The sequence below is a fragment of the Elephantulus edwardii genome, unplaced genomic scaffold, assembly GCF_000299155.1.
Source record: "Elephantulus edwardii isolate Elephantulus edwardi_28Jun2011 unplaced genomic scaffold, EleEdw1.0 scaffold00079, whole genome shotgun sequence".
Taxonomy (NCBI): Eukaryota; Metazoa; Chordata; class Mammalia; order Macroscelidea; family Macroscelididae; genus Elephantulus; species Elephantulus edwardii.
The window spans coordinates 15,141,821-15,165,819 of NW_006399829.1; the positions used below are offsets into that span (position 1 = coordinate 15,141,821).

The 23,999-nt window shown below is 38.2% G+C and overlaps 1 protein-coding gene across 1 annotated transcript in view; it reads right to left on the bottom strand.

The window, feature by feature from the left end:
• The window catches only part of ITGA1 (integrin, alpha 1), a 175,523-nt gene that overhangs the window by 82,249 nt on the left and 69,275 nt on the right, over nt 1-23,999 (bottom strand). The window contains exons 7-11 of the mRNA XM_006889599.1: nt 22,518-22,666; nt 18,519-18,669; nt 12,102-12,267; nt 7,053-7,126; nt 5,678-5,822 (exon numbers count right to left, since the gene is read on the bottom strand). Coding sequence (XP_006889661.1) covers nt 5,678-5,822; nt 7,053-7,126; nt 12,102-12,267; nt 18,519-18,669; nt 22,518-22,666 — 685 coding nt within the window. The remainder of the gene's footprint in view (nt 1-5,677; nt 5,823-7,052; nt 7,127-12,101; nt 12,268-18,518; nt 18,670-22,517; nt 22,667-23,999) is intronic.

Genomic DNA, 23,999 nt, shown 5'->3' on the forward strand with positions numbered 1-23,999 from the left:
GTAAAGAATACCAGAAGAATGTCTATTTGTGCTTTATTGACTATGCACTTAAGAGGAGACTGCTTTTATTTCTCCCAATGAAGTACTGGTGGATTCAAACCGCAAGCCTTTGGACTGATAGCACAGCTCCCTACCCACTTGGCCACCAGTACTCTCTAATCGAAAAGAAGAAATTTACAAAACAAAACCTACGTTTATTTCCTGCTAATGTACTAAGAAATAAGGTGAGCACTGTATTGTGATTTGGAGTTGTGTGCTTATCCATGTAATTTAGGATTGATCATGCGCACTTCATGACAAAACCATCCCGGTGACAGGACCTGCCACTCTGATGGCTGCTCAAAGGAGCTCTGACTTCTGAATGCAACCAAGAGGAAGAGAAGTGAGACAAAGGGTAATTCTAACAACAACAACCAACAAAAAATTACAAATATGTAAGGCAAATATTATTTCCTGATTATGAAAAGATAAACTTGAAAAGAGTGTACAGCTGAGATCCATGAATTCATGTTAGATTCAGTGTCAGCTTCGTAATCCATTGCTAAGAAAACGGGCCAGTATCTAATGGGAAACAAAAATATGATCTGACTTGATTTTATGCCTTTGCCTTACATTTTTTTCTTTTATCTGTATGGCGTAGTCAGAAATCAGCAAACTGATGGTAGAGGAGGCAGGGAAGGGGATCACATATTAATTATGCTCTTGTGAAACCTTTATCAAAATCAAGAAGCTGTTGTGCAAACAGAATGAGGAAACATGGTATAAAATGAAGAAGGATGTGCTTCCATACTTTTTCAGTATCTTTTTAATCTGTATGCTGTGCAAATTAATCAAATAGCTGGACTCTTAAGAGGAGGAGTGGAGAAAGATTCATCAACAACTTTCTTTTTTTTTTTTAGATTCATCAATAACTTTCACTAGCAGACTAAGTTACACCTAATCTAGATCATGGTCTTTTCAATCACTATGCTGTTGAGAGTTTGACAGTGAATAAGGACGACAGAAGAAAAATGGATGCCTTTGAACTGTGGTGTTGGAGAAGAGTATTGACTATCCAATGGACTGACAAAAAATCAAACAGATATGTCTCAGAGAACGTGCAGCCAGAGTGCTCCTTTGAGGCAAGGATGGCGAAGTTTCACCTCACATAATTTGGGCACTTTGCTTGTTGAGACTATTCCTTGGAGAAGGACATCATTCTTAGAAAGGTGGAGGGACAGTGAAGGAGAGTAAGACCCACAAACAGGTGGATTGACACAGAGCGATTGTAGCAGTGGGTTCGAGTGTGTCAGAGATTGTGACAGGTGGACAAGGATAGGATGAAGTTCAGCTCTGTTGTTTAGAGGGCCACTATGAGTGGTACTCGACTCCACGGCACCTGACAACAAGAAGAAGCACATAATGGTATAAGGTTGTTTACTGGCTTCTAGAAAGATAGGCATGGAACCATGTCCTGAGAGGAGTTCAGATACTTTAACTTCTTTCTAATCATTATTGACTAGTACTGGGTGCTTTTAATATAGCATCTACCTCCTTGCTTGTTCTATAAGTTTGTTTAAAGCCTAACACCTTGCCAAGTATACATACTTTGGAGTAACACATTCAGTTATTCTTAATTTGTAAATTTCATAAGAAACCATTTTACAGAGTCTCGTGTCAGATTTAAAGTGAGAATTTTGAGGACGAGAGCATGAACTATTTTCTTTTCCCCACAATATTCTCACTTCTGATCTTGCCAGTTACAAAGTTGAGGGTTTTCTACCATTCCTTAGACTGACAGCCATAAGCTCCTAGGGCCCAGGGTCTCAATCACATACAAGCTGCTGACTATTCACTAAGCAAGGAAACACATCCATCATTTGGGCTTTGGATTTGCTCCTTCAGGACAGCAGCTGTAAACGCAGATGATACCTTCTGATCTACTAGCTCCCATCACTGTTTTTTGGATCCCTAATTTTCTAGAAGGATTCACCAAACTCAGCACTTGTGCTTATAACTTTATTATAGCAACAAAGATACAAATGAAGAGACACCTAGTGTGAGGTCAGGAGTTGTTAGACTACTCAGAGTTTCCATCTTTCCAGGAAAGACATACCACTGTCTCATGTGCATTGATTTCTGCCACCAGTCATGACATTTCCAAGTGAAGAGCCTTCATTAGAGTTTCCTTATGTAGACACAATCACCTGAATCAGGACCCACTGCCTTGAAGTCAGCTAACAACACAAGGTGATCTTTGTAGCCTGGTTAGTCTCCCATTCAAGAGGGAACTTATTAGCATAAACATTCACATGTGAACTGACGCCCTCATCAAAGATACTTCAACCACTGGGGAAATTCCAAGGTTTTTTAACAAATTCTTACAGAAAGTAATTTATTATGCCACAGCAATGTTATTATTTCTCTTTTAAAATAACAAATTGAGGTTCTGGGTAGGAAAATATTTTGGACTAGCAGAGTCATTAAACTCAGAGCCAAGAAATGTTGGGTTGACCATTAAGCATCATAATCACTGTATCCTTAGCATCAAAGGATCAACAGCATTATAGTTTTCCTATTTCATGGGTGTATGTTGTTACATTAAGTAGATGTACTTAACTTCCCCCACATTATTGGGTATTCAGGGACTTAACATTTCCTTTTCTATCACAATTTTTTTTCATATTGCATTCATAAATATTTGATTTTCCCTCCTCCCTTATCGTTGTTGTTGTTGTTGTTGTTGTTAGACACTATGGAATTGAGTATGATCCACTGAGACCCTAGGAATAACAGATCTGAACCCTGTACTATTCCGTGCCATCCTTAAACTTTCTGACACACTCGAATCCATTACAGCAATCTATTTCAGTACATATGGTTGAGGGTCTTGCTCTTTTTAGCTGACCTTCCAAGTATGATGTCTCACTCCAAGGAATAACCTCTCCTAGCAAGACGCCAGAGTACGTGAGATGAAGCTTCGTTATCTTTGCCTCCAGGAGCACGCTGGCTATACTTTCTCACACTGTACTTCAGGATAGAAAGTGAAATTGTCTTTTTAACTATTAATGTAACACCATTCTTCTACTGGTTTTCATTCCTAGCATAGTATACCATGTGATTGTCTGTTTCAAATTAGTCAAAGTTAGTCCATCTTATCTCATTGATGTCTAGAATGACACTGTACATGTATTTAATTTCATTTTTCACAACTTCCAGTTTCCAACATTCATACTTCATATATTCCATGCTCCAATTATTAAAGGATGTTTGTCACTACTTCTCATTTTGATGATTTCTAATCTGGGCTCTACCTTTAAAACTATGAGTGTTCCTCTACTGTTCATAGGAGATTCAGAAGTCTACTATTTAAGATGTAGAAATACTGTTTGGCTTGGTGCAGCACCTCCCTTATGTTAGGATCCCTTAATTTTTCACAATTTCAGTTCCAAATGTCTTCAAGGATTTGAAAAATCATATTTACTAGATGCCATTATATTTTTTTAATCATCTTAAACTCTCATGACTTTTATCTTTGAGCCCAATAGCCTCTGCAGCTTTAGTAAAAACTCCAAAGTCAGAAGAGAATATGGAGACCTGACATATAGAGATGTAGCAGCACAAAGCTTGTCATACTTTCCAAGACAGAATCTTAACGAGCTTTCTCTCAACAAAGGAGGAGACCGGGATAGAGGGAGAGAAAGATTTGCCTCCAGGACAGGAAGATTCCAGGAAGGAAGGCCAAAATGATAAAATGAGAACACCACGCACACATAGCATTTGTGTGTACCCACCCCACTGCATCTGTGGCACCAAGAACAATGTCTGTGGAAAGGAGGTATCAAAAAATACTTATTGAGGGGATAAGAGATGGGGAAAGCTCTAAGGGTCTTTTTCGTCTCCTAATGCCAAGTAGGTCCTTAGGATGGGGGGAATCCAGACACATTACACTGCTTAATTTAAGGTCATTATCTATCTGGTTGTGAATAGAACTATGAAAGTGGAAGCTGTGTGACAGAAAAACTACCGCAAACATTTCTTTTCCAATATTAAAGCTCAGAGAAACAAACAATGTGGATGACTGATATGTAAAAGAATTTGAATGTATGGCATTTGGAACTTAGTCATTTTTTCTTCTCTCATTTCCTATTTGCCAGGTTCAGTACATGTCTCAAATGCAAAGGGAAAGCACACAAAAGTACCTATAAGCTTATATCAATTCCTGCAGTAGATAATCCCTCAGAGAATGAGATGGCCTTCATGTTCTGGAATTTTAGCCAAGTAATGCAGCTCAGAGGCCTAAAAACTTCCATGAGTCCTATCAAATATCCAGCTCTCAGAAGCCAACTCCTTATTAGTATCTTTCCTCATGGTTGTAAGGCTCTATAGACAAAGCAAATAATACTAATGACTCTTGTGGTTAGGTGGCTTCGAGTTGAAAACAGCTCATTGTGGCCCTATGAACAAAAGATCTGAACCCTGTTCTCTACTGCACTATCCTCACACTTCCTGACACACAAGAGCCCATTGCAGCAATCACCACGTCAATCCACCTGGTTGAAGGTCTTCATCTCTTTCCTGACCATCCATCCTTCCCAGCATCATGTCCTATTCCAAGGAATAGCACCTCCAAGTAATATGTCCAAAGTATATTAGGCAAAGCCTCATCATTCTTGCCTTTCAAAGAGCACTCCAGCTTCACCCTCGCCAGGACATATCTATTCATTTTCTTGGCCATCCATGGGATGTTCAGTGCTCTTCTCCAACACCACAGCTCAAAGGTATCAATTCTTTTTCTGTCATCCTTAATTCATTGTCCAGGTCTCGGGTGCATAGTTAATAATTGGAAAGATCATGGCCTGAATCAGACGCAAACTGACATTACTGCTCCTCAATATTTTGGAAAAGTCCATATCTGCAGATTTTCCCATTGCAATGTGTCTCCTTATTTCCTGACTGCTTGTACCAAAGGTATAATTGTGGATCCAAGCAAGGTGAAGCTGTTGAAGATCATTCAAAAATGGCTGGAACAATACATAGAGAACTGCAAGAAGTTCAAGTGGGATTTAGAAGAGGCCGTGGCATCAGGGATATCATTGCTGATGTCAGATGGATCTTGGATAAAAGTAAGGAATACCAGAAGAATTTTTATTTGTGCTTTATTGACTATGCAAGGGCATTTGATTGTATGTGGATTATGAAAAGTTGTGGCTGACATTGAGAAGAATGAGAATTCCAGAGTACTTGATTGTGCTCATGAGGAACCTATACTTACCTAGACCAGGAGGCTGTTGTGCGAACAGAGCAGGGGAGCACCACATGGTTTGGAAGTGGGAAGGGAGTTCCTTAGTGAAGTATTCTGTGTCAATACCTGTTCAATCTATATGCTGAGCAAATTATCTGAAAAGCTGTTCTCTATGAAGAGGAATGTGGCTTCAGGATTGAAGAGAGACTCATGAATAACCTGTGTTATGCAGATGACACAACCTTACTTACTGAAAGTGAGGAGGATTTGAAGCACTTGTTGCAGAAGATCAAGGAATGTAGCCTTCAGTATGGCCTGTGTCTCAATATCAAGAAAACAAAGATTCTTACCCCTGGACCAATAGGCAGTGTCATGATGGATGGAGATGCTAAGGATTAGAACAACAAAAAAGAAATTTTCAACCAGTTTTTATCAATCACATCTAAGCCTTACCTAAATAGGAAGCAAGAGGTTCATTCCTTTTGGTAGCCTCCACATTAAAGGTTATGTTTTGGGGGATGACAATTTGATTAGCCTTCTGCATGACGACGGTCCCGTTCCAGTCATAGGCTCCTACTGCTCCAAGCATGACCCAATCCTTACATTCAAACAGAGAAAACAAGCATTTTAATACAGATAGGAAAAGCGAGCACTTTCATACCATTGACTATGTACTAAATACCCCTCAAAAGATTTTTTATTGAGATTTTAATGAAAAATTACAGAGAATTTGGATTTCCATTCATTCATTGTTGCACATTTTCCTCCCTGCCCACTCCTCCGCTCCCAGTTCCCTTTTCTCTTTGAGAAGAGAAAAAGAAAAAATTAATTGTTATACAATCCTCCAACTCCCATCCACATCACTATGAAGCTCTTATCCTGGACTCTTGCCATGCAAATAATACCTAATCATATATCCCTTTTAAACAGTTCTCTCTCTCTCATCTTTTTCAATTTATGCCCTCTGTTCTTAGTTTCTCCTCAAACCTGATGTCAGTCCTGTTTTATTAAAAGTTGGGGTGTTTTTCTTTTTGTTTGGTGTTTTTTTTGTGTTTTTTTTTTATGCACCATAATGACCATAATGCTTACAATAATTGTGTGGGCCAGATCCCATCTCCATCAAACTCATTGTAGCAGAGATTTCAGAAATGCTCCAGGTTATATAGCTACTGGTACAATTACATAAAATGAAATGCCAACACTCTTTTACAGACAACATGATGCCTTTTCTTTACTGCTTATTGCCGTTAGTTGCCATGGAGTCAGCTCTGACACTCGGTGACCCCTTGAGTTCTGTGTAGAGCTATTCCATTGGGTTTTCAAGGCTATGACCTTTCAGAAGATCACAGGACTGTCTTCTGAGGTGCTTTTCGGTAGGGTTAAATCTCCAGCTTTTTGGCTAAGAATGTAAAACTCAAAATTTTGCACCACCTAGCCTGTCTTATTAGCTATATGATACATTTTTCTAATCTTGCCCTCTGGCTTTATTCTGGGTGCCAAGAAAACGAGATTCTATATATCCAGAGTGTGAATTTTAGCATGATTCTTGACTGCACTCTTACTATGGTAATGATTAATTCCATAGCTTAGCAAATATTTAACTTAAATATTTCATTCAGTCAGATGCAATGATTTGCATTCCAATTATCTAATTCACAGTAACAGTAAAATGTGGGGAACTGCGTGAAAAACATATTCCTAAAAGGATATGCTGTTTTCCTGTTTGGATTAGAAAACACCATCAGGGGCTGAATAACTGTTCTAGCTACGAAGGAGGTAGGAAACGTTAGCAAAAGTTACTGTTTCATCTGAAGTGTCCTCAACATACCTGTGAGTAATGAGCACTGAAGCCAGTCTGAGACATTTCCATTTCGAATGAAGCTGTTGATTGATCAACAGTAGCTGTAAAATAGGAAAACAATGACCATAAGCAATAAGCAAAGCTCTGTAGACTTCCAGCAGACAGACTTAGTACAGTGGGTGGTCTTTAAACATTAGAACTTCCAACACTTCCACGGTCCACATTTCTCAATCCAAATCCCTATGCAGGGCTGAGTATAAATCAGAGAAGGTTAATGGAGGAGCTGTGGCATCTGTGAAGATTGTGTCTCAATATGGCTTTTCTAGTGTAGATGACTATTGGAGGGACAGGACTGTGTGAATGAGGCGTGTTTTTCTATTCACAAAGGGATTGACTATTTACCATCCCACAAGGAGATTGGCTGGTTTCAACAATCTACATACAAGAGAATTGACTGGTCTCACCAATAAATTGAACAGCTCTAGCTTCAGAGAATAGAAATTCTTCCCCTGCTAGAAAGAATTATTTCTGCACCAGAAGAGATTCTTTGCCTTGCCAGAGAAGAGCGATGTCCCCCAACTGTTAGGAATGGCAGCAGTAGTGACAAATGAACTGGAGAACTGGATGTGAGATGGGACTTTGGGGTGGGGGAAGCCTGGGTTGGCAATCTGGGAGCATGTAGAGCCTTGAGGCTCAAGACTGAGGTGAGTGACTGCATGCATATTTTGGGAGCTGTCTTGACTATATTTTGTTGTTAATCTGAATTATAACCTTTCAACTTGCCTATTATGGTTCTATGTGGTCTGTGAGTTATCACACTGGAATTTGGACTCAGCTATGCAGAAAGTTGATGTTGAGATGAGTATAAAGTCATGGAACTTGTGGGGAGCATGTCTGACCTCATAGGAATTAGTTTTGTGTTATTGATGCTGTAGGTGGGGATAATTTCCACCTGTGAAGTTGGTAAAGGTCAGATATGGTGCAACCATGCAGTCCTTGTTCTTTTTACAGCATCTGTCTTCACCTCTCTCAGGATCTTGCTTGTTCTTTTGCCCACATTTGCTGCAGGAGCTGATAATCTTCATTCCTTGTTCGGTTGTTTTTATATCAACTCATATATTTTTCAAGTCTACAGTGCTTTGGATTCACAGTTGCAATGTTAAAGCAAACCTCTACTCCATCCCTTGGAATTATGATGAGACCTGAGGTTAAATTCATCTGAGATGTTCCAAATTTGAAAAAAAAAAACCCTCATTCACAACTTGAAGGAGGTTTCTGTTTACCCAACACTAATCAGATTATAAACCTAGAATCTTCTTAGAATTCCACTGTCTAACAAAGTGAATGGTTCAGGTTGTATTCCTATAACTGTGGGTTTATTTAGTTCAAAGGCAACTTTATGACAGGAGTCTGGGGCACATGTCACTAAACAAAATTTTTAATACTTTTATAGTAATTTTAAATTCATCACTGAAATGTGGAAATAATCCAAAGCCTTCTATGGATGTATAATATCCAAAAATTATTTTCAAAATATTCAAAGTCCAAGGGCAAAGGCCCATCAGGGGATTGAAGGAATGTTGACCTATTTGATTCCAGCAGGGCGTAACTGATTTATTTGGCTTTGTGGATAAGTTAAAAATAGTGTATCTTTTTAAGAACGTTTAGTCTGTCTTTTCGTTGAGGCATGGGAATAATCAAATTGGTGAAACCACACTATTTACTAGCTTCCTGGGTGGCACAAAGGATTTGCCCTTTGGTGCTAATCAAACGGTTGGCAGATTGAACTGAGCCAGAGTGATGTTCTACTCTGAAACATGCAGGGTGGCCATGAGTCAGGATCAACTTGAACACAATGTGTTTTATTTCTGAAATTTGACTATTCACAGATTATTTACTGGAATAAATGTGTGGACAAATCAGTACTTACTTTAATAGAAAATTATATTAATGAGACAATCAATCAAGTATAACAGTTATGATGGTTTAAGCAGTGTTCCCACTTTTCTTTGCAAGATCAGTAATAAGCATGCAGCAGCAAAATTTACCTACAATCTACAAAAACCACTTCTTCTATTGGGAGGGGAGCTATGTGCATCCAGCATATTTCCCTCCTCCTGTTTTATTTTCTCTGGAGAACAGAGAGGGAGAATCTGTGTGATATGTGTCCTCCCAAATCAGTGTCATGACCATTTGATTGTTGTTCAGTGCCATCAAGTTGACTTGGGCTCACAGCAACCTTGTATACAACAGAATGAAATCCTGCCTGATGCTGCACCATCTTCATAGTCTCTGCTATGCTTAAGGCCACTGCTGCAGCCATTGTGCCACTCCATCTCACAGAGGGGCTTTCTCTGACACTCCGCTTTACCAAACATGATGTTCCTATAGGATATCCTTGAGCTGTCAACTCCTACCTGGACTTTTCATGGCTAACGAGACAATCGCTCGCTTCACTGTGCAGCCTTTGGTTAGAAAATTGAGCATCACAGCCAACGCCTGGTGGTTAAGGGAGATATCAACCTATTTTCTGCTTCTATTAAGTAAATCCAAGCACAGTTCTTTCACTAGAGGACACTGTCCTTGGTAAGCCAAACTATTAAAAAATAAGCAAAGCCACTGCTGTCTAGTTAGGTCCAACTTAGGAAGATTTCATGTATTGTAGTTCCATAGGCTGTTCTTGGTTGCAAACTTCACGTCTTAGTTGCTAACCAAATAGTTGGAGGTTGTAGCTACTCAGAAGTGCCTTGTAAGAAAGAATTGGTAATTTATTAAAGAAGGGGGAAAAAGTCAGCCACTGAAGATTCTATAAAGAAGTTTTACCCTGACACACACGGGGTTGACATGAGTCAGAATCCACACTAGGCAATTGCTCTCCAACCTGTGAGGAAATCTACTAATGAGAAAGAGAGTGTTTCTAAAAAATAAGTAAGGAATTTAAGCCAATTGTGTCTATGAAGAAGAAAATCAGAAATTATTAGCAAAAAGATTTTTGTCTTGATTGTTACTTGCTGTCTAGTTGAAACCTTAGCTGACCCTCCGGAGGCAATAAATCGCACAGGAGTTGATTGTCCATTTTTTTCCTGTGTAGCAGCTGGTGGATTCAAACTGTGTGCCTTTGGGTTGGCAGTACAAGTTCTTACCCGTAGGCTACCAGAGTCTTTTTCTTGGTTACCCTCGAAGTTACAGCAATAAAAACACAGGAGCCATTTAAAAAAAAATTTTTTTTTCAGTGGTCTTTAAAAACAGAGACTTCTTGGAATGTCTGGGTACTCAGTACCAGACCTTTCAGAGAAGTAGAACCTTTCAGGGATGGTTTGGCTGGGCTTCAGATCATGTGAAAATGTTATTTCCATGACATCTTTTCTTTCAGTCTTAGGCTATATTTACTTGCCCACTTGTGAGTTAGACATAACACTGTACTGAATCTATCTGACATAATTATGTATTTTCTCTTTTGTTCAATGATCTTTACAGATTATGTCTTATTTTGGTCTGTGTTACCAAATAATTAAATAAGAGATTTCCAGGGAGCTCTGGTGGCCTAGTTGTAAGGTGCTGTGATGCCAACCCTGAAGCATGTGGTTCGAATCCACCACTGCTTCTCCCGTGCAATCTATAGCATTGAAAACAAGCTGACAGCTCAGATATGTGTTGGTTCTGATTCCACATCAATGAACCAAGTTTGAGTTTTTAGTTTAACTAAAAGAGAAAAAAAAGAATAGAAGAGATGAGAAACTATTAGACTAGCCTGTATATTCCAAACAACCTAAAACCAAATCCGTTACCATCAAGGTGATTCTGACAAATGGAAACTGCATGTGTTGTATAGTAGAATTAATCTGTAAGGTTTTCTTGATTCCAATATTAGAAGAAAGATTACCAAGTGCTGCTGAGTGAGTTGGAACCTCTACCCTTTAGGTTAACAACCAAGTGCAAACTGTTTGTGCCACTCAAGGAACACCATTGCACAAACTATGAGAGTCTATTATTGTGTTCCATCAAGTACGACCCTCCAGCAGGTTTTCAGAGGCAGTTAACCACGTGGGAAGAGATTTCCCATCCTTCTCCCATGAAAGTCTGGTGGATTTGAACTGCATGCCTTAAGGATTGCAGCAGAACAGCTTCTTGCCACTAGGCCACTAGAGCGACTCAATGAGAATCTAGAGGTCAAAGAATTGAAAGAGGCTTGGCCAACATGCTTGACATAACAATTCCAAAGATTTTTTTTTGTCAGAAATGGGATTGTCTAGCTGTAAATGAATTTAAACTTATTACTTGATATCTTTGCCTAAGGAAAAAAAAAAGGATACCATATCGCATATTCTGAAAAGTCAGTTATTATTGAAAAAAGAAAGGAAAAGTCTTCAAATAAGTATCATGATTTTGAAAATATCTCTCATTGTTGTAGAATTGGAACAAATTCATAGCAGACCCTCCAGTGGCTTTTCAGAGGCTGTAAATCATACCCATTTTTTCTCCCAGTCGATTGGCTGGTGTGTCTGAACCACCAGATAGGCGCCACATTTAGCCATGCAACTCTATGGAGTATGTCACTAGAATGGCCTTTGGGGGAAAATATAGCAAATTGCTATTTCATTTTACACGGTACTTGAGGAAAAATTCCAGGAAGATCTTGAAAATTGTTAAGGAGCAAAAAAAATATGGATTAAGAAGTCATTTCAAAAGTACACTCTCATAGCACTCAAAAAAGCAAACAAGAAAAGAAAATAAACAAATCTGGGATTCTGAAGTTAACATCTTCCTTTTCTAAACCCAGGTCACAGAAAAAGAATGGCCCGTATGGGGACATTTTTGTTCTTGCATGTCTACATTGACTATTGTCAGCTTACACATTAACACTGCTGTGCACTTACAGAGTGGGCTTCCCGTGAGCACAGCACATACTATGGAATAGCCATTTGCTGGCAGATTTATATAAAAGGCCATTGTTCCATGCTGGCTATGGTTCAGGTTAAAAATAAGTTAGCAATGTGATCAAAATAACTACTGAAAACCTGTTACACTGAGTTTGAATTGTACAGGGAACACACAGGTTTAGAGAAACAGTCTTACCTTCCAGGGCAAAAATTCTTTCTCCCAGAGTTTCAACAATAGTGAATAAAGCAAATTCATCAGAGACATTGAAGAAATGCTTCTCAGTGGGTTCACTTGCAATTGATTTTATTTCATCTATAAACTTCTGAGTGCTTAAATTTTCTCGGTTATAGCTGCCAAGAATCTGAAACACAGAAAAGAAATAAATGAAAGAGAGAGAGAGAAAAGAAAGGAAGGAAGGAAGGGAGGGAGGAAGGGAGGGAGGGAGGGACGGAGGGGGAGAGAGAGAGAGAGAGAGAGGAAGGAAGGAAGGAAGGAAGGAAGGACATATTTTAAATTTGAGGTGTTAAATAAGGCTTTCAAAGAAAAGAGTGTATAGTAGTTTTTATGTACTCCTACAATCTACAAGAGGAACACTGATAATACATAGATCCCCTAGAGTTAACTGTTCCATAAACACTGCAGTGGACATAAGAAAATGAAAAGGGCAATTCTTACATACGCAAAAATTTCTTCTCTTGCACTGTTGTGTAACTATCTATTAATAACTATATCTAAAAAAATTGAAAATTCAAAAGAAACATCATACTTTCAAAATGTTTCTGATAATACTCTAGCCCATGGCATCAGCATTTGTTATAACACTCAGCAAGTGAGTTTCTTCATATTAAATAGGCAGTTCTTCCTTATCATATGGGCAGAAAACTTTCTAAATGGGAAATTCAATCTCCTGTCAAAGATTTCTTTAAAGTGCTAAAAAGCAAGGATGTTACGTTAAAAATGAATAACCCAAGTCATGACATTTTCAATGCTTCATATGCATGCAAACATTGAATAATGAATAAGGAATACCAAAAAAGTGATTCCTTGAATTATATTGGTGATGAGCATGAGATGTACTACCACAGACTGCCAAAAGGACAAACAAATCTGTCTTGGAAGAAGTCTATCTAGGTTATGTTAGAAGCAGGGATGGCCACAGTTCATTTCACACATGTCAGGTATATTATCAAAAGCAGCTGGAACAGTACATCAACAGAAAACTGCCAGAAATTCAAGCAGTATTTAGAAGAAGTTGGGGCACAAGGGATATTATTACTGACAGCAGAAGTGTCTTGGCTAAAAGCTGAAAATACCAGAAAAATGTCTGTTGTTCATCAGAGAATGCCAAAATGATGTCTATGGAGTGTTTTGTTGACTGTGCAAAGGTATTTGACTGTACGGCCAACAAAGAGAAGACTAGGAATCTCAAAACTATTCAGTGTGTTCATGCAAATACCTAGACCAAATAGAGCCTTCCTCTATGGTCCATGCAGAGGAAGGAAACACTGTATGGTCTAAAATCAAGAAAAGTGCGTGTTAAGGCTTTGTTCTTTCTTCACACTTACTGACTCTGTGTGCTGAGCATACAATTGAGAATCTGGGATTTATGGGGGGGGAAAAATGTGGCATCAGGGTTGGAAGAAGACTCATCAACAACCTAAATTATATAAATGACACCATCTTGCTTGCTAAAAGCAAGGAGTATTTGAAGTGCTTGCTGCAGAAGAACAATGATAATAGCATTAAATATGGGCTACATCTCAAAAATCCTCAGCAACTGGCCAATGGACAATAGAATAGATGGAAAAAAGTTTTATTTGTCAATGATTTCATCTTACTTGCATCCACAATCAACATCTCTGGTACCAGCAGTCAAGAAATCAAAAGATACGTTGCATTGAGAAAATCTACTGTCAAGGATCTATCCAAAGTGTTAAAGGGCAATGAAATCAGTTTAACAACTAAGAATCTGATCCAAACAATCACCTTTTCAATTATTGCTGAACATCAGAAAGTTGGACAATGACTAAGAATGACCAAAGAAGAACTGATGCCTTTGAGTTGTGGTGTTGGAGAAGAGTAGTGAATACCCCACGGACTCCCAAAAGAACAGATTTCCTGGAGAAAGTGAAATTAGACTACACCTTGGAAGCAAGGATTGTGAAACTTCATTCCACATGTCTTTAGCATGTTGTTAGGAAGGACAGTCCTCGGAGACGGTCATCATGCTTGGAAAGGTGGAGAGTCAACATTAAAAAGGAAGACCTTCAATGAGATGAATTGACATAGTAACTGTACCAATGGGCTGGAGTATGTCAGACATGGTGAAGGTACTGGATAAGGCAGGCTTCAGATCCAGTGTTCACAGGATTGCTATGAGTCACAGTTGACTTTACAGACATAACAACAATGATAGCAACAAAAAATCAGAGGGGCCAGTCTCTAGAGAAAAGCCTTATTCTTGGTAAAGTAGAGAATAAGTAAGTGTTGGATTGACACAAGTGACTTAAACAATGGTCTTAAGCACAGTGGGAATAATGAAGATTATGGAGTATCAGGCAGGGGTTTGCTTTGTTGTACATAAGGTAGCTATGAACTGGAGCTTCACAACACATGATACCTAAAAACATGAACGAGAGCAATTTTGTTGAAAAAATTGTGACTGTAACCTTAGAAATCTGAATTATTCCTTCTTCACTTATTAGGGGAAAAAATTCTTAATTTAGAAGAACAGAAGAAATTCTCCTTCCATCAGGTTTAAGGCACAGACCGTGAAATAGAGAGTGAAATGATTTGCAAAGAAGGTTCAAGAGGTTCAGAAACAGAGATTAGAGTTTTCAGAGTAAAGGAAAAAATCTCTGAAAAGTTTCCAAGCTAAAGGACAACACAATTTGTCTGTCTGTAATGTGGATTCTAGATTTAAAACACTGATTTTATTATTTCAGAGTAACAAGCTCCTTTAGTTAAGAATAGGTGAGCAAAAACATTGAGTACTTAGCTTAACACTACCCTTGGTGCTTGCTTGCTGTATGTATGTATTTAGTTATTATCTCATTAATTTGCTATGAAATAGAGAGATAGACATAGTGCAAGAAAGAAGACGTATCCCTGTTTTACTGATGTTGACACTAAATCTCAGAAAATTTAAATTTTCCATCATCAAGTCAATACATTACAAAGACAGAATTTAAATAGAAGTCTTTTGGACTAAAAAATGTAGTGTCCTTCCTCCTCTTATTCGCTTCTCATTTTCAGAAAATATACCCAAGTTCTTTGTGCTTTGGAGATTATTACACATAACGAATGGTGTGTATTTAATGTCTTAGTGCTAGTATCTCTCTGTTCTGGAAGGAAGAAAGGTGAAAAAGGAAGGACTGTGGTACTGTGGGAGCCTGTGGACATGAGTAAAAACAGAGAAGACTGTATCACACTGCCACCAAAAGTAGTGTTGCAGGGGCAAAAGAGAGAAAATGGGGCCCAGAAAAGATCAGCTCTGAGTGGCATTCACATATTGAACTAAGGCATGGAATTGGGGACTTGGCTACTTGGCTTTCAAACAGAAATGATGATAACTGGTTTATACACCAGCTTAGGCACTTCCACTTATAATCTTACTTAAGGTTATTTGCTATTATCTTACATTATGCATCTCCTTGACACTTCATCACAGTAAAGGTAAGAAGCTTTGCCTTTGTTATCACAGAGGGAAGACATAACCAAACTTGGTTTCACCTTCTCCAAGACAGACTTATGTGTCTTCTTGGTGGTTTATGGTATGTTCAAGACTCTTCTCCAGCACCACAAATCAAAGGCATTGATTCTTCTTCTGTCATTCTGTCATTATACAGCTCTCTGATACATAGCAAGTAAGTGTGAAGACCATGACCTGGATCAGGTGCATTTTGGCCTCTAGGCTGATGTTGTTGCTTCTCAGTACTCTGGAGAGGTCCCAGAGTAAATTTTCCCAGTGCAATTCATGTTTTGATTTCCTGACTGCTGGTGCCAAGAGTTGTCCTGATAGGTGCCTTAAAACCCTTCTAGCCCTCCATCTGCTATTCAATTACAAAGTCACTTCTGTACTTAAGGTATCTGAGCAGTGTCCTACTCTGGATATGAATTCTGTTAGATATTGAAAACTCAGTGTAGTTAGGTTGGTTTTGACTCATAGAATGTCTCTTTTGAGTTTCTGATGAAAAAGTTTTAGGTGGAAAAGATTGTCCAGTTGTCTCCTACGAAACCACTCATGAATTTGAACAAAAAGAGATGCAATGTTTGGAGGAACACTCATCAACAACCTGCATTATGCAGGTGACACAACCCTGCTTGCTGAAAACTGAGGAGAACCTGAAGCACTTGCTGCAGAAGGTTAGGGACTATAGCTTTCAATATGGATTGAAGCTCAATATCAAGAAAACAAATATTCTCATCATTGGATCAGTTGGCAGCATCATGACAGACAGCAAAGAGATTGAAATTGTTAAGTTGCTTGGCTCCACAATCAACAATCTTTGTACCTGCAGTCATCAAATGAAAAGATGAATTGCATTGGGAAAGTCTGCTGTCAGGGACCTCTCCAGAGTACTGATGAACAACGATGTCAGTCTAGAAACTAAAGTGGGCCTGATCTAGGCCATAATCTTTGTGATTACTTGCTATGCACCAGAAAGCTGGCCAATGATTAAGGATAGAAGGAGAATTGATGCCCTTGAACTGTGGTGCTGGAGAAGAGTATTGAATATACCATGGACGTCTAGGAAAACAAAGAAGTTCATCCTAGAGAGGAAAAAACTGGGCTGCTCCTTGGATGCAAGTATTCTGAAACTTCATCTGTGTCATACTTTGATCATGTTGCAAGGAAGAAGCAGACCTTGGAGAGGGATATCATGCTTGGGAGGGTGAAGAAAGAACACAAGAAAGAAAGACCCTGGATGAGACGGATTGACTCATTGACTGGAATAATGGGGTCAGGTGTGTCAGAGACAATAAGGTTGGCTCTGGACAGAACAGAGTACAGAGCTGTTGTATATAGGGTCAGTAGCTATGAGTCTCAAGCCACTTGAGGGCATGTAATAACAAACAACAAAGCCTTTTTTTAGTGTCACAACACACTGTAGCCTATGACAAAAGAAATCCTTTCTAGTTGTCTAGTACTACTACAACAGAAGTATCACAGGTAGATGAATTTAACAAATAAATATTTATTATCTTATAAATTAAGAAGCTAGTACCAATATTCCTTCCCAAGTGTCTAGGGATTTTTAGTACAGGGTCTCAGAGTCCAAAGGACAGATTCTGCTCCTGGCTCAAGTCTCTTCTTCTCTGATCACTACTCTTTCCTTTTATCTCTTTCAAGATAAAAGGTGATGAGGTCACAATCTAAAGAAAACTCCCTTCCTTTGTTTCAGATTGGAGCTGTGTCCTGAATAAGAGGTTTGAATTTTATCATAATTTCCTTACAATGGATTACATGTAAGATCATATGATGGGGGATCATTAAATTATTACATAACTGCCAAACCACAGTATCGAAGTGACAAATAGTTATACTTATTTTGAATGGATTTAATTCAATCTGTAACAGGTCTCAAATTTCAGAATGTATTATTTAACAAGGAATGTGTTTACTATTTAATGCTTTTCCAGCTTAATTTCTCCCTTTCTTCATTCCTTACTCCCTTCTTCCTTTTCTTCCTCTTTTGTCCCTCCTTTTCTTCTTTCTTTTTATGGTTTCTCCTCCAATTCAACTACCACAAAGTTTACACACAAATGAAGACATCTGTCCTTTATAACCTTTTTGGGGGTGTATGTGTTGTTGTTATGTATTATCGAGTTGCCTGTGACTTATATAACAGCTCTGAACCCTGCTCTATCTTTAGCCAAACTTATTGTCTCTGTCACACCCACCCTCTTTACCCCAGTCACTGAGTCAATCCATCTCATCAAGGGTCTTCCTCTCTTGCACTTTCATTTCACCATCCCAAGCACAATGTCCTCTCCAAAGATTGGTCCCTCCTTGTAACATGCCTAAAGTATGTCAGACAAAGCTTCAGAATCCTTGTCTCTAATGAGCAGCCTGGTTTCACCTTTTCCAGGATGGACCTGTCACCTTCCTAAAATTATCATGATGTGTATGTATATCATTCTCAGCTTCACACATTTTTTGGTTGTTTTTGTGTTTGGTTTTTTTTTCTTTATGTATGTATGTATGTATGTATTTATTTTCTGGCAGTATACCATCATACTTTGGACATGTTGTGAGGAGAGACAGGTCCTTGGAGAAGCACATCATGCTTGGGAGGGTGGAGGGCAGGCACAGGAGCGAAAGGCCCTCTATGAGGTGGATTGATTCAGTGACTGGGGTAATTGGGATGCGAGTGTCAGAGACAGTGCGACTGGCACAGGACAGAGCGGAGTTTAGGGCTGTTGTGCATAGGGTCTCTATGAGTCGCATAACAACAACAACAACATACCATCAAATCTGATCTGACTGGCACAGGAGGAGATTACTCTTCTTGCTCCAGTGGAACATCTGGTGGATTTGAACCCTGTGCATTTGGGATTGCAGCACAACCTTCACTCGAGAATGAAAGTCATCAGTAGTACTTTACTTACAGCTATGGCAAATCGCTGAATGTTTTCATCTTCACAGTCTTGGATGACCTTATTCAGTCTGTGGTTGTCATGAGATTCTCCATCCGTCACAATGACCATGACTTTTTTAACCCCTCTTCGTGCACCTCGGGCTTCAGTGAAAGCCTCTTTTCTAAAGTAATCAGGGATAAAGAACAGGCAAATAAATTATTGCTCTAAAAATAGGTACAGTTAACAAAACACAAATACAATTATCAGTGACCCAACCTTCTCTTAAATCAACACCCACTGTCAAGATGAAAGGTATGATGATTATTATTTGTAATAGCTGGAGATTTATTCCAGATGATGGAGAGGTCATCATTCTGCTAATCATCATGTATTATTTACTTAAAATGAAAAAATATTTTTTGGACGTTTCAAAGGAAGGGTGTGACTGGTGCACACAACAGATTTAGATGAAATTAATTCTCTAAATACTCTTCCAGTCATTCTTTCTTCTGTAAACACTTCTTTACTTTTCTTGACAGGGCTCTTCTTCTGTTTTGGGCCAAAGTTTTTGCTTTGGTCCCCATTCCTTTCCACATTTACTCTGGCATTTGTAGGAGAGCTTGGAAATCCTTTGAGCTGATGTGAAGAGATGAAAGAGAAAAATATCCATATGGTTGTGAGTGGTTGAGAGTGTTAAGGATTATGTAGAAAGTAATCAGGCTTAAATAAAGAAAGGACTCTAGATAGCAGTGGTATGAGTCAGTGACCTGACAGCCAGCAGAATTCTAGAAGTCCAAGAGATTCTGAGTTTTCAGAGATTTGGTCTGATTTAGGCTTGAGGACACAGATTTATGGGTAGTGGGGGTATGGAGAGAAAGGGAAAGCCTTATAATCTAATTGCAAAGAAAGATATTTAAATTTAATTCAATGAGAATGTATAGAAAAAGATGGAGGGAAAGACAATTTTTAGCTGTTTTGCATGTTTATATTCATGAAGACACTCTCTTGCATTATTTAAATTTCTTTATCTCAACACACTTCTCTTGAATCTTGGTCAAGAAGACCAAAATATACTTATTAGTGAAATAATGAAAAGATTATATATTCTTTTTGGATTTGGATATAAAGTGAATCAAGCATGACACTTTTGCTTTGGCTATGAGGACAAAGAACTTAAGTTTGAGATATTCCAAAGAATCACTTTCCTTAAAAAAAAACCACTCTGAACAGTTTCCACAACCATATTAGTTACTTAGTAAATATACAGTAAAGATAGTCTAGTAGGTATATTGTGCACAGAGGGAAACATTTCTGGCAGTTCTGGTGGACTAAGAAAACTTTATTTGTGATTATTGTTCCTTTAAAATGTCCTGAAGCAAGTTTGAGAAGAGGTTAACAATTGTCCACTCTGTTCATTGGGTACACAGGATTTTGTTGTATTATTCTTTACACTTTTTTATTTTCCTCATTTTTTTCAAAGTAAAAGTTAATATTTTTTTTAATACATCCTGAGAGAACTGTGTATCCTGGTCCTCTCCATCCCACAAACAGATTTTGTGTTAAAGGCTTGCCTTTAAAAAACAATAGAAATGGATATCATATGAGAGTTAAATCCTATTTGTAGTTTCAGTTCCTTTGAGGATCATCCAAATGCTTCATCTTGAAGATCAAGGCCATGACTGAATGAACATTAGCAGAAGGAGATGATTAAAAGAACTTTCTGATAGAAAATCTGGTAGCTGAAACCAGGGAACCAATTGGCTGACCTCTGTAGAACATGCTTTGTGCTTCAAAAATATTCTTCATCTCATTGCTCTTATACCTACAACTCCATCATGCAATGCCCTTTCTTAGCACTAAGTGAAGACCCCTCTGAAAGTTTTATAAAACTAGAATACTTCAAGAAGGTCCTTTCTTTCTGGACAGGAAGAATCTTGACCTTGAGACTTAACCATGTAAGTCTATTAAAAGGAAAGAAAATATGGACTAGGGAAAAAGGACATAAAAATTTCATGAAATAGAAAACAATGAAAATAGAGGTTTGTGAATCTAAAAACTAAAAAATATTGTTTGCAACTGGCCCTGTTTGAGAGGAATACTGAAGCAATTGCAAACCATGCTTAAGCACCAAAAAAACCCCACCCCAAAACCAAAAAACTAATATGCAAGGAGAACACTTATTAACATTATGAGGTCAGTCATATCTGTATCATATAGGTAGACCTGTTGTGAAACATACAGGCAAAACCCATATAGAAGCATGATCTTTATAGTGGTGTTTATGTTGGAGCAAAAGCAGCCAGAATGTTGCCTCAGTGAGTTTTCCAAAATGGACATTCATTCCTAAGGGGCTGCCTTTGGAACATGTGCAGCTCCCCACAGGCTTAGAGCTTTCAAAGAACATGAATTGACTTTCGAATGTGCAGTCTCATTTAGTCAATTATTTCTTGAGGGTCTATTGAGTACACCTAGACATATACAAACTTTGCATGCAAATCAGTGGCCCTTAGGCAGGTAAATTTAAAATTACACCATCTGTGGTTATTTTCTCTTGGGTCCCATATAACTAGAACCATATGTTCTTAAATTTATGGGTCTAAAGCTAACCATGAAAATTTAAAGTTTGAGTAGCTGGCTGTGCCTCTGAAGTACCCATATTAAGTACCTCAACAGCTTGAAAACACTGATCATAGTAGGTGGGAGAAGTGAGAATTTGGATAATAAACTCTTCAAAACCAGATAAAAACCCAGAAATTGAGGACACTCAATAGAATAATTTTTAACTCAAAATATTTGTTAGATTTCCCTATGATTTTTGGTATTGCTTAAATTTTTATTCAAGATCTTCGAAACTGTCATAGGGACTAAGGAGAGTGATAAAAGGAGATAAAAGCTGAACATGAGATAAGACAAAGCACAGAAGATAGATTCTCTCTCTCTCTCAGCTATATCAATATTTTTTCCCCTGTATTATAAGAGAAGGGAGCTCAAATGACCTTAAAATGTTGTGCAGCCAACCAGCTACTCCTCAGGATAAAATGGGTAATCTTCTGTGCAATTTATAGCCTCTGAAAATCTGCAGGAGGGTCAGCTATGAGTTGATTTTAATTCAATAGCAATGTGAGAGAGATTATAAAGAAGGAAAATTATGTAGTTTCTTATGAAAAGCAACTCAACCACAGAGCAGAATATGTGCTTTCTATAACAAGGAGTTCTGGTGGCCTAATGGCAAGAAGCTGTGCTGCAATACTAAAGACAGGTAGTTTGAGCCACCAGCCACTCCTTGGGAGAAGGGGCAATCTCTTCCTATGAGATTAGCTGCCTCTGAAAACCCACTGGAGGGTCAGCTATGAGTCAATTCCAACTTAATGGTACACAACAACACCACAAGATAACAGTAGATAGGATAAAGAAAGGGTTGCCAATAAGAGAAGATTTAGATAAAATAAGTATGGAAAAAGAGACACTCTGTGAGTGATTAAACACTTCCAACCTCTTTCCATTTTTACACTGAAAATCACACTGTTCAAATATGGCATTATTTAAAAATCTGGGGAGGGTTAGCTATGAGTGGATTCCAAATTGGAAACATATAACAATAGTAACTCTTATTTGACATCCTCAGTATCCTTAACAATGTATTAGAAAATAGATAGTCATCCTAGTATATAAATATATACTAAACAGATATATGCAAATTTTTAATCTGTGTTTTTAGACTGAGACTCTTAGAATCTCAAAAAGGAAAAAAGGGTACACATCAATAGTTAGTCTTAATAAGAGCACAAAGCAATAGACTAAAGTAACTATTTTACTCAGTCTCCATGGGATTTTACTCAGATACCTGGGATAACAGGGAAAGATAAGAAGGGTGATGAGATTATAGGACAACCAAAGTGGTTCCTGTTAGTTGATCAACTGAATATGGTTTAAAGATCGTTTCAAGAAAGCACCAGGTAAATGTTTAATCAATATTTCAAAAGGCTAGACTGTGAGCAATTGTTTTTGCAGTTTTTCACATTCATATACCTTGCTGTGTCTATTCCAAGGGCTGTCATAGTCTGGAGGCCGCCTCTCTGACCTATTTTCTTAGCTGCAACAAGCACTTCTTCTGTTGATGAATACTGGTTGAGGTTGAACTCATGGGTTACATTTTTTCCATATTGTACAATTCCAACCTGAAATACCAAATCACTGAGAGTTACACAACTAATGAAGTTATTTTCTTTTGTTTAAACACGTTTCTGTTGTTGCTGATGGCCATCGAGTCGAGCACAACTCATGGAAACTCTATGGGGAAAAAAAACCCCTAATGCCTTTCTATAATTATTGTCATTTCTCCAAGTTCATAGAGTTTCCATAGGCATGTGGTTTGGGAAATGGATGCCACTCTTGCTTCCAAACCTGTTTGTTTTACAACTGGGAGCTCCACCAAACACTGATCACTTTGGGAAACGATTATGACATTTGACACTCCGATGGCGCAAGATTCAGCATCACAGCAAACCCAGATTACATCAGTACTGCAAACTGTAATGTACAAAGTAAAAGAATGTTCAAACACATAGATCAGTATAATACATTTTATATTTTTAGTTGAGTTAAAAATCTGTCTGTTCACAGATGCTTCTGCTCTGACAGCGGCAAAAATTGTCTCCTTTGCACATCTATAACCAAAAGGACAAAAAAGGAAAGTGTTGTCATTAAGCTTCTTAAACTATGTGTTTATGTGTTCAAGACTTTTTGCTGAATGACTCTGGTAGGCCGTGAGGGGGGATAAACTAGACTGGTATGTCTTCATGGAGATTTCTTCAAAAGCTAGGAAGAAGAGAGATTAAACATGTGATCATTCAAATAAATACATAGTAATTGCAAACTGTGAGAAGAGTTCTAAAGCAACATCTGTTATTATGACATATACTCTTTTGGGCCTGATTAAAAACAAGAGCTTAGAAAAGACTGACAGATATGCTGAGTGAAATGTCTTAGTCACAAAAGGACAAATATTGCATATGGCCATGGTTGTAAAAAGAAACGGACATCAGGGTTGAGGAAAGACAGAAAAGGAGGGGAGGAATGATGTATATTGCACTGAAACAGATGAGGGAGTGAACTGTTTAAAACGGATATATGAATGGGTACTCTTGTCATTACAGAAGTCCATAGTGAAGGCTGCATAGTGGAGTGAACTTGGGGAGAGGGATTGCATAACAATAAAAGAGTTTTTCTTTTCAAGGAGAAGAGTGAATTGGGGGTAACGGGGTAGGAGGGAGAAAAGTGCAACAATGGATGACTGGAAACCCTAAGTCTCTGTAAACTTTCATTAAAATTAATGTAAAAAAAGAAAAAAGAAAAGGCTGACAGATAATATTTGGGACTTGGAGTGAAAAAAATATGACACTTCAATGGACGGAAAACAAAAAGCTTTACAACTGAGCCAGTAAACATTATGATAAACAGAGAATGGGTTGAAGTTGTGAAGGATCTCCCTTTACTTAGAACTCCAATCAA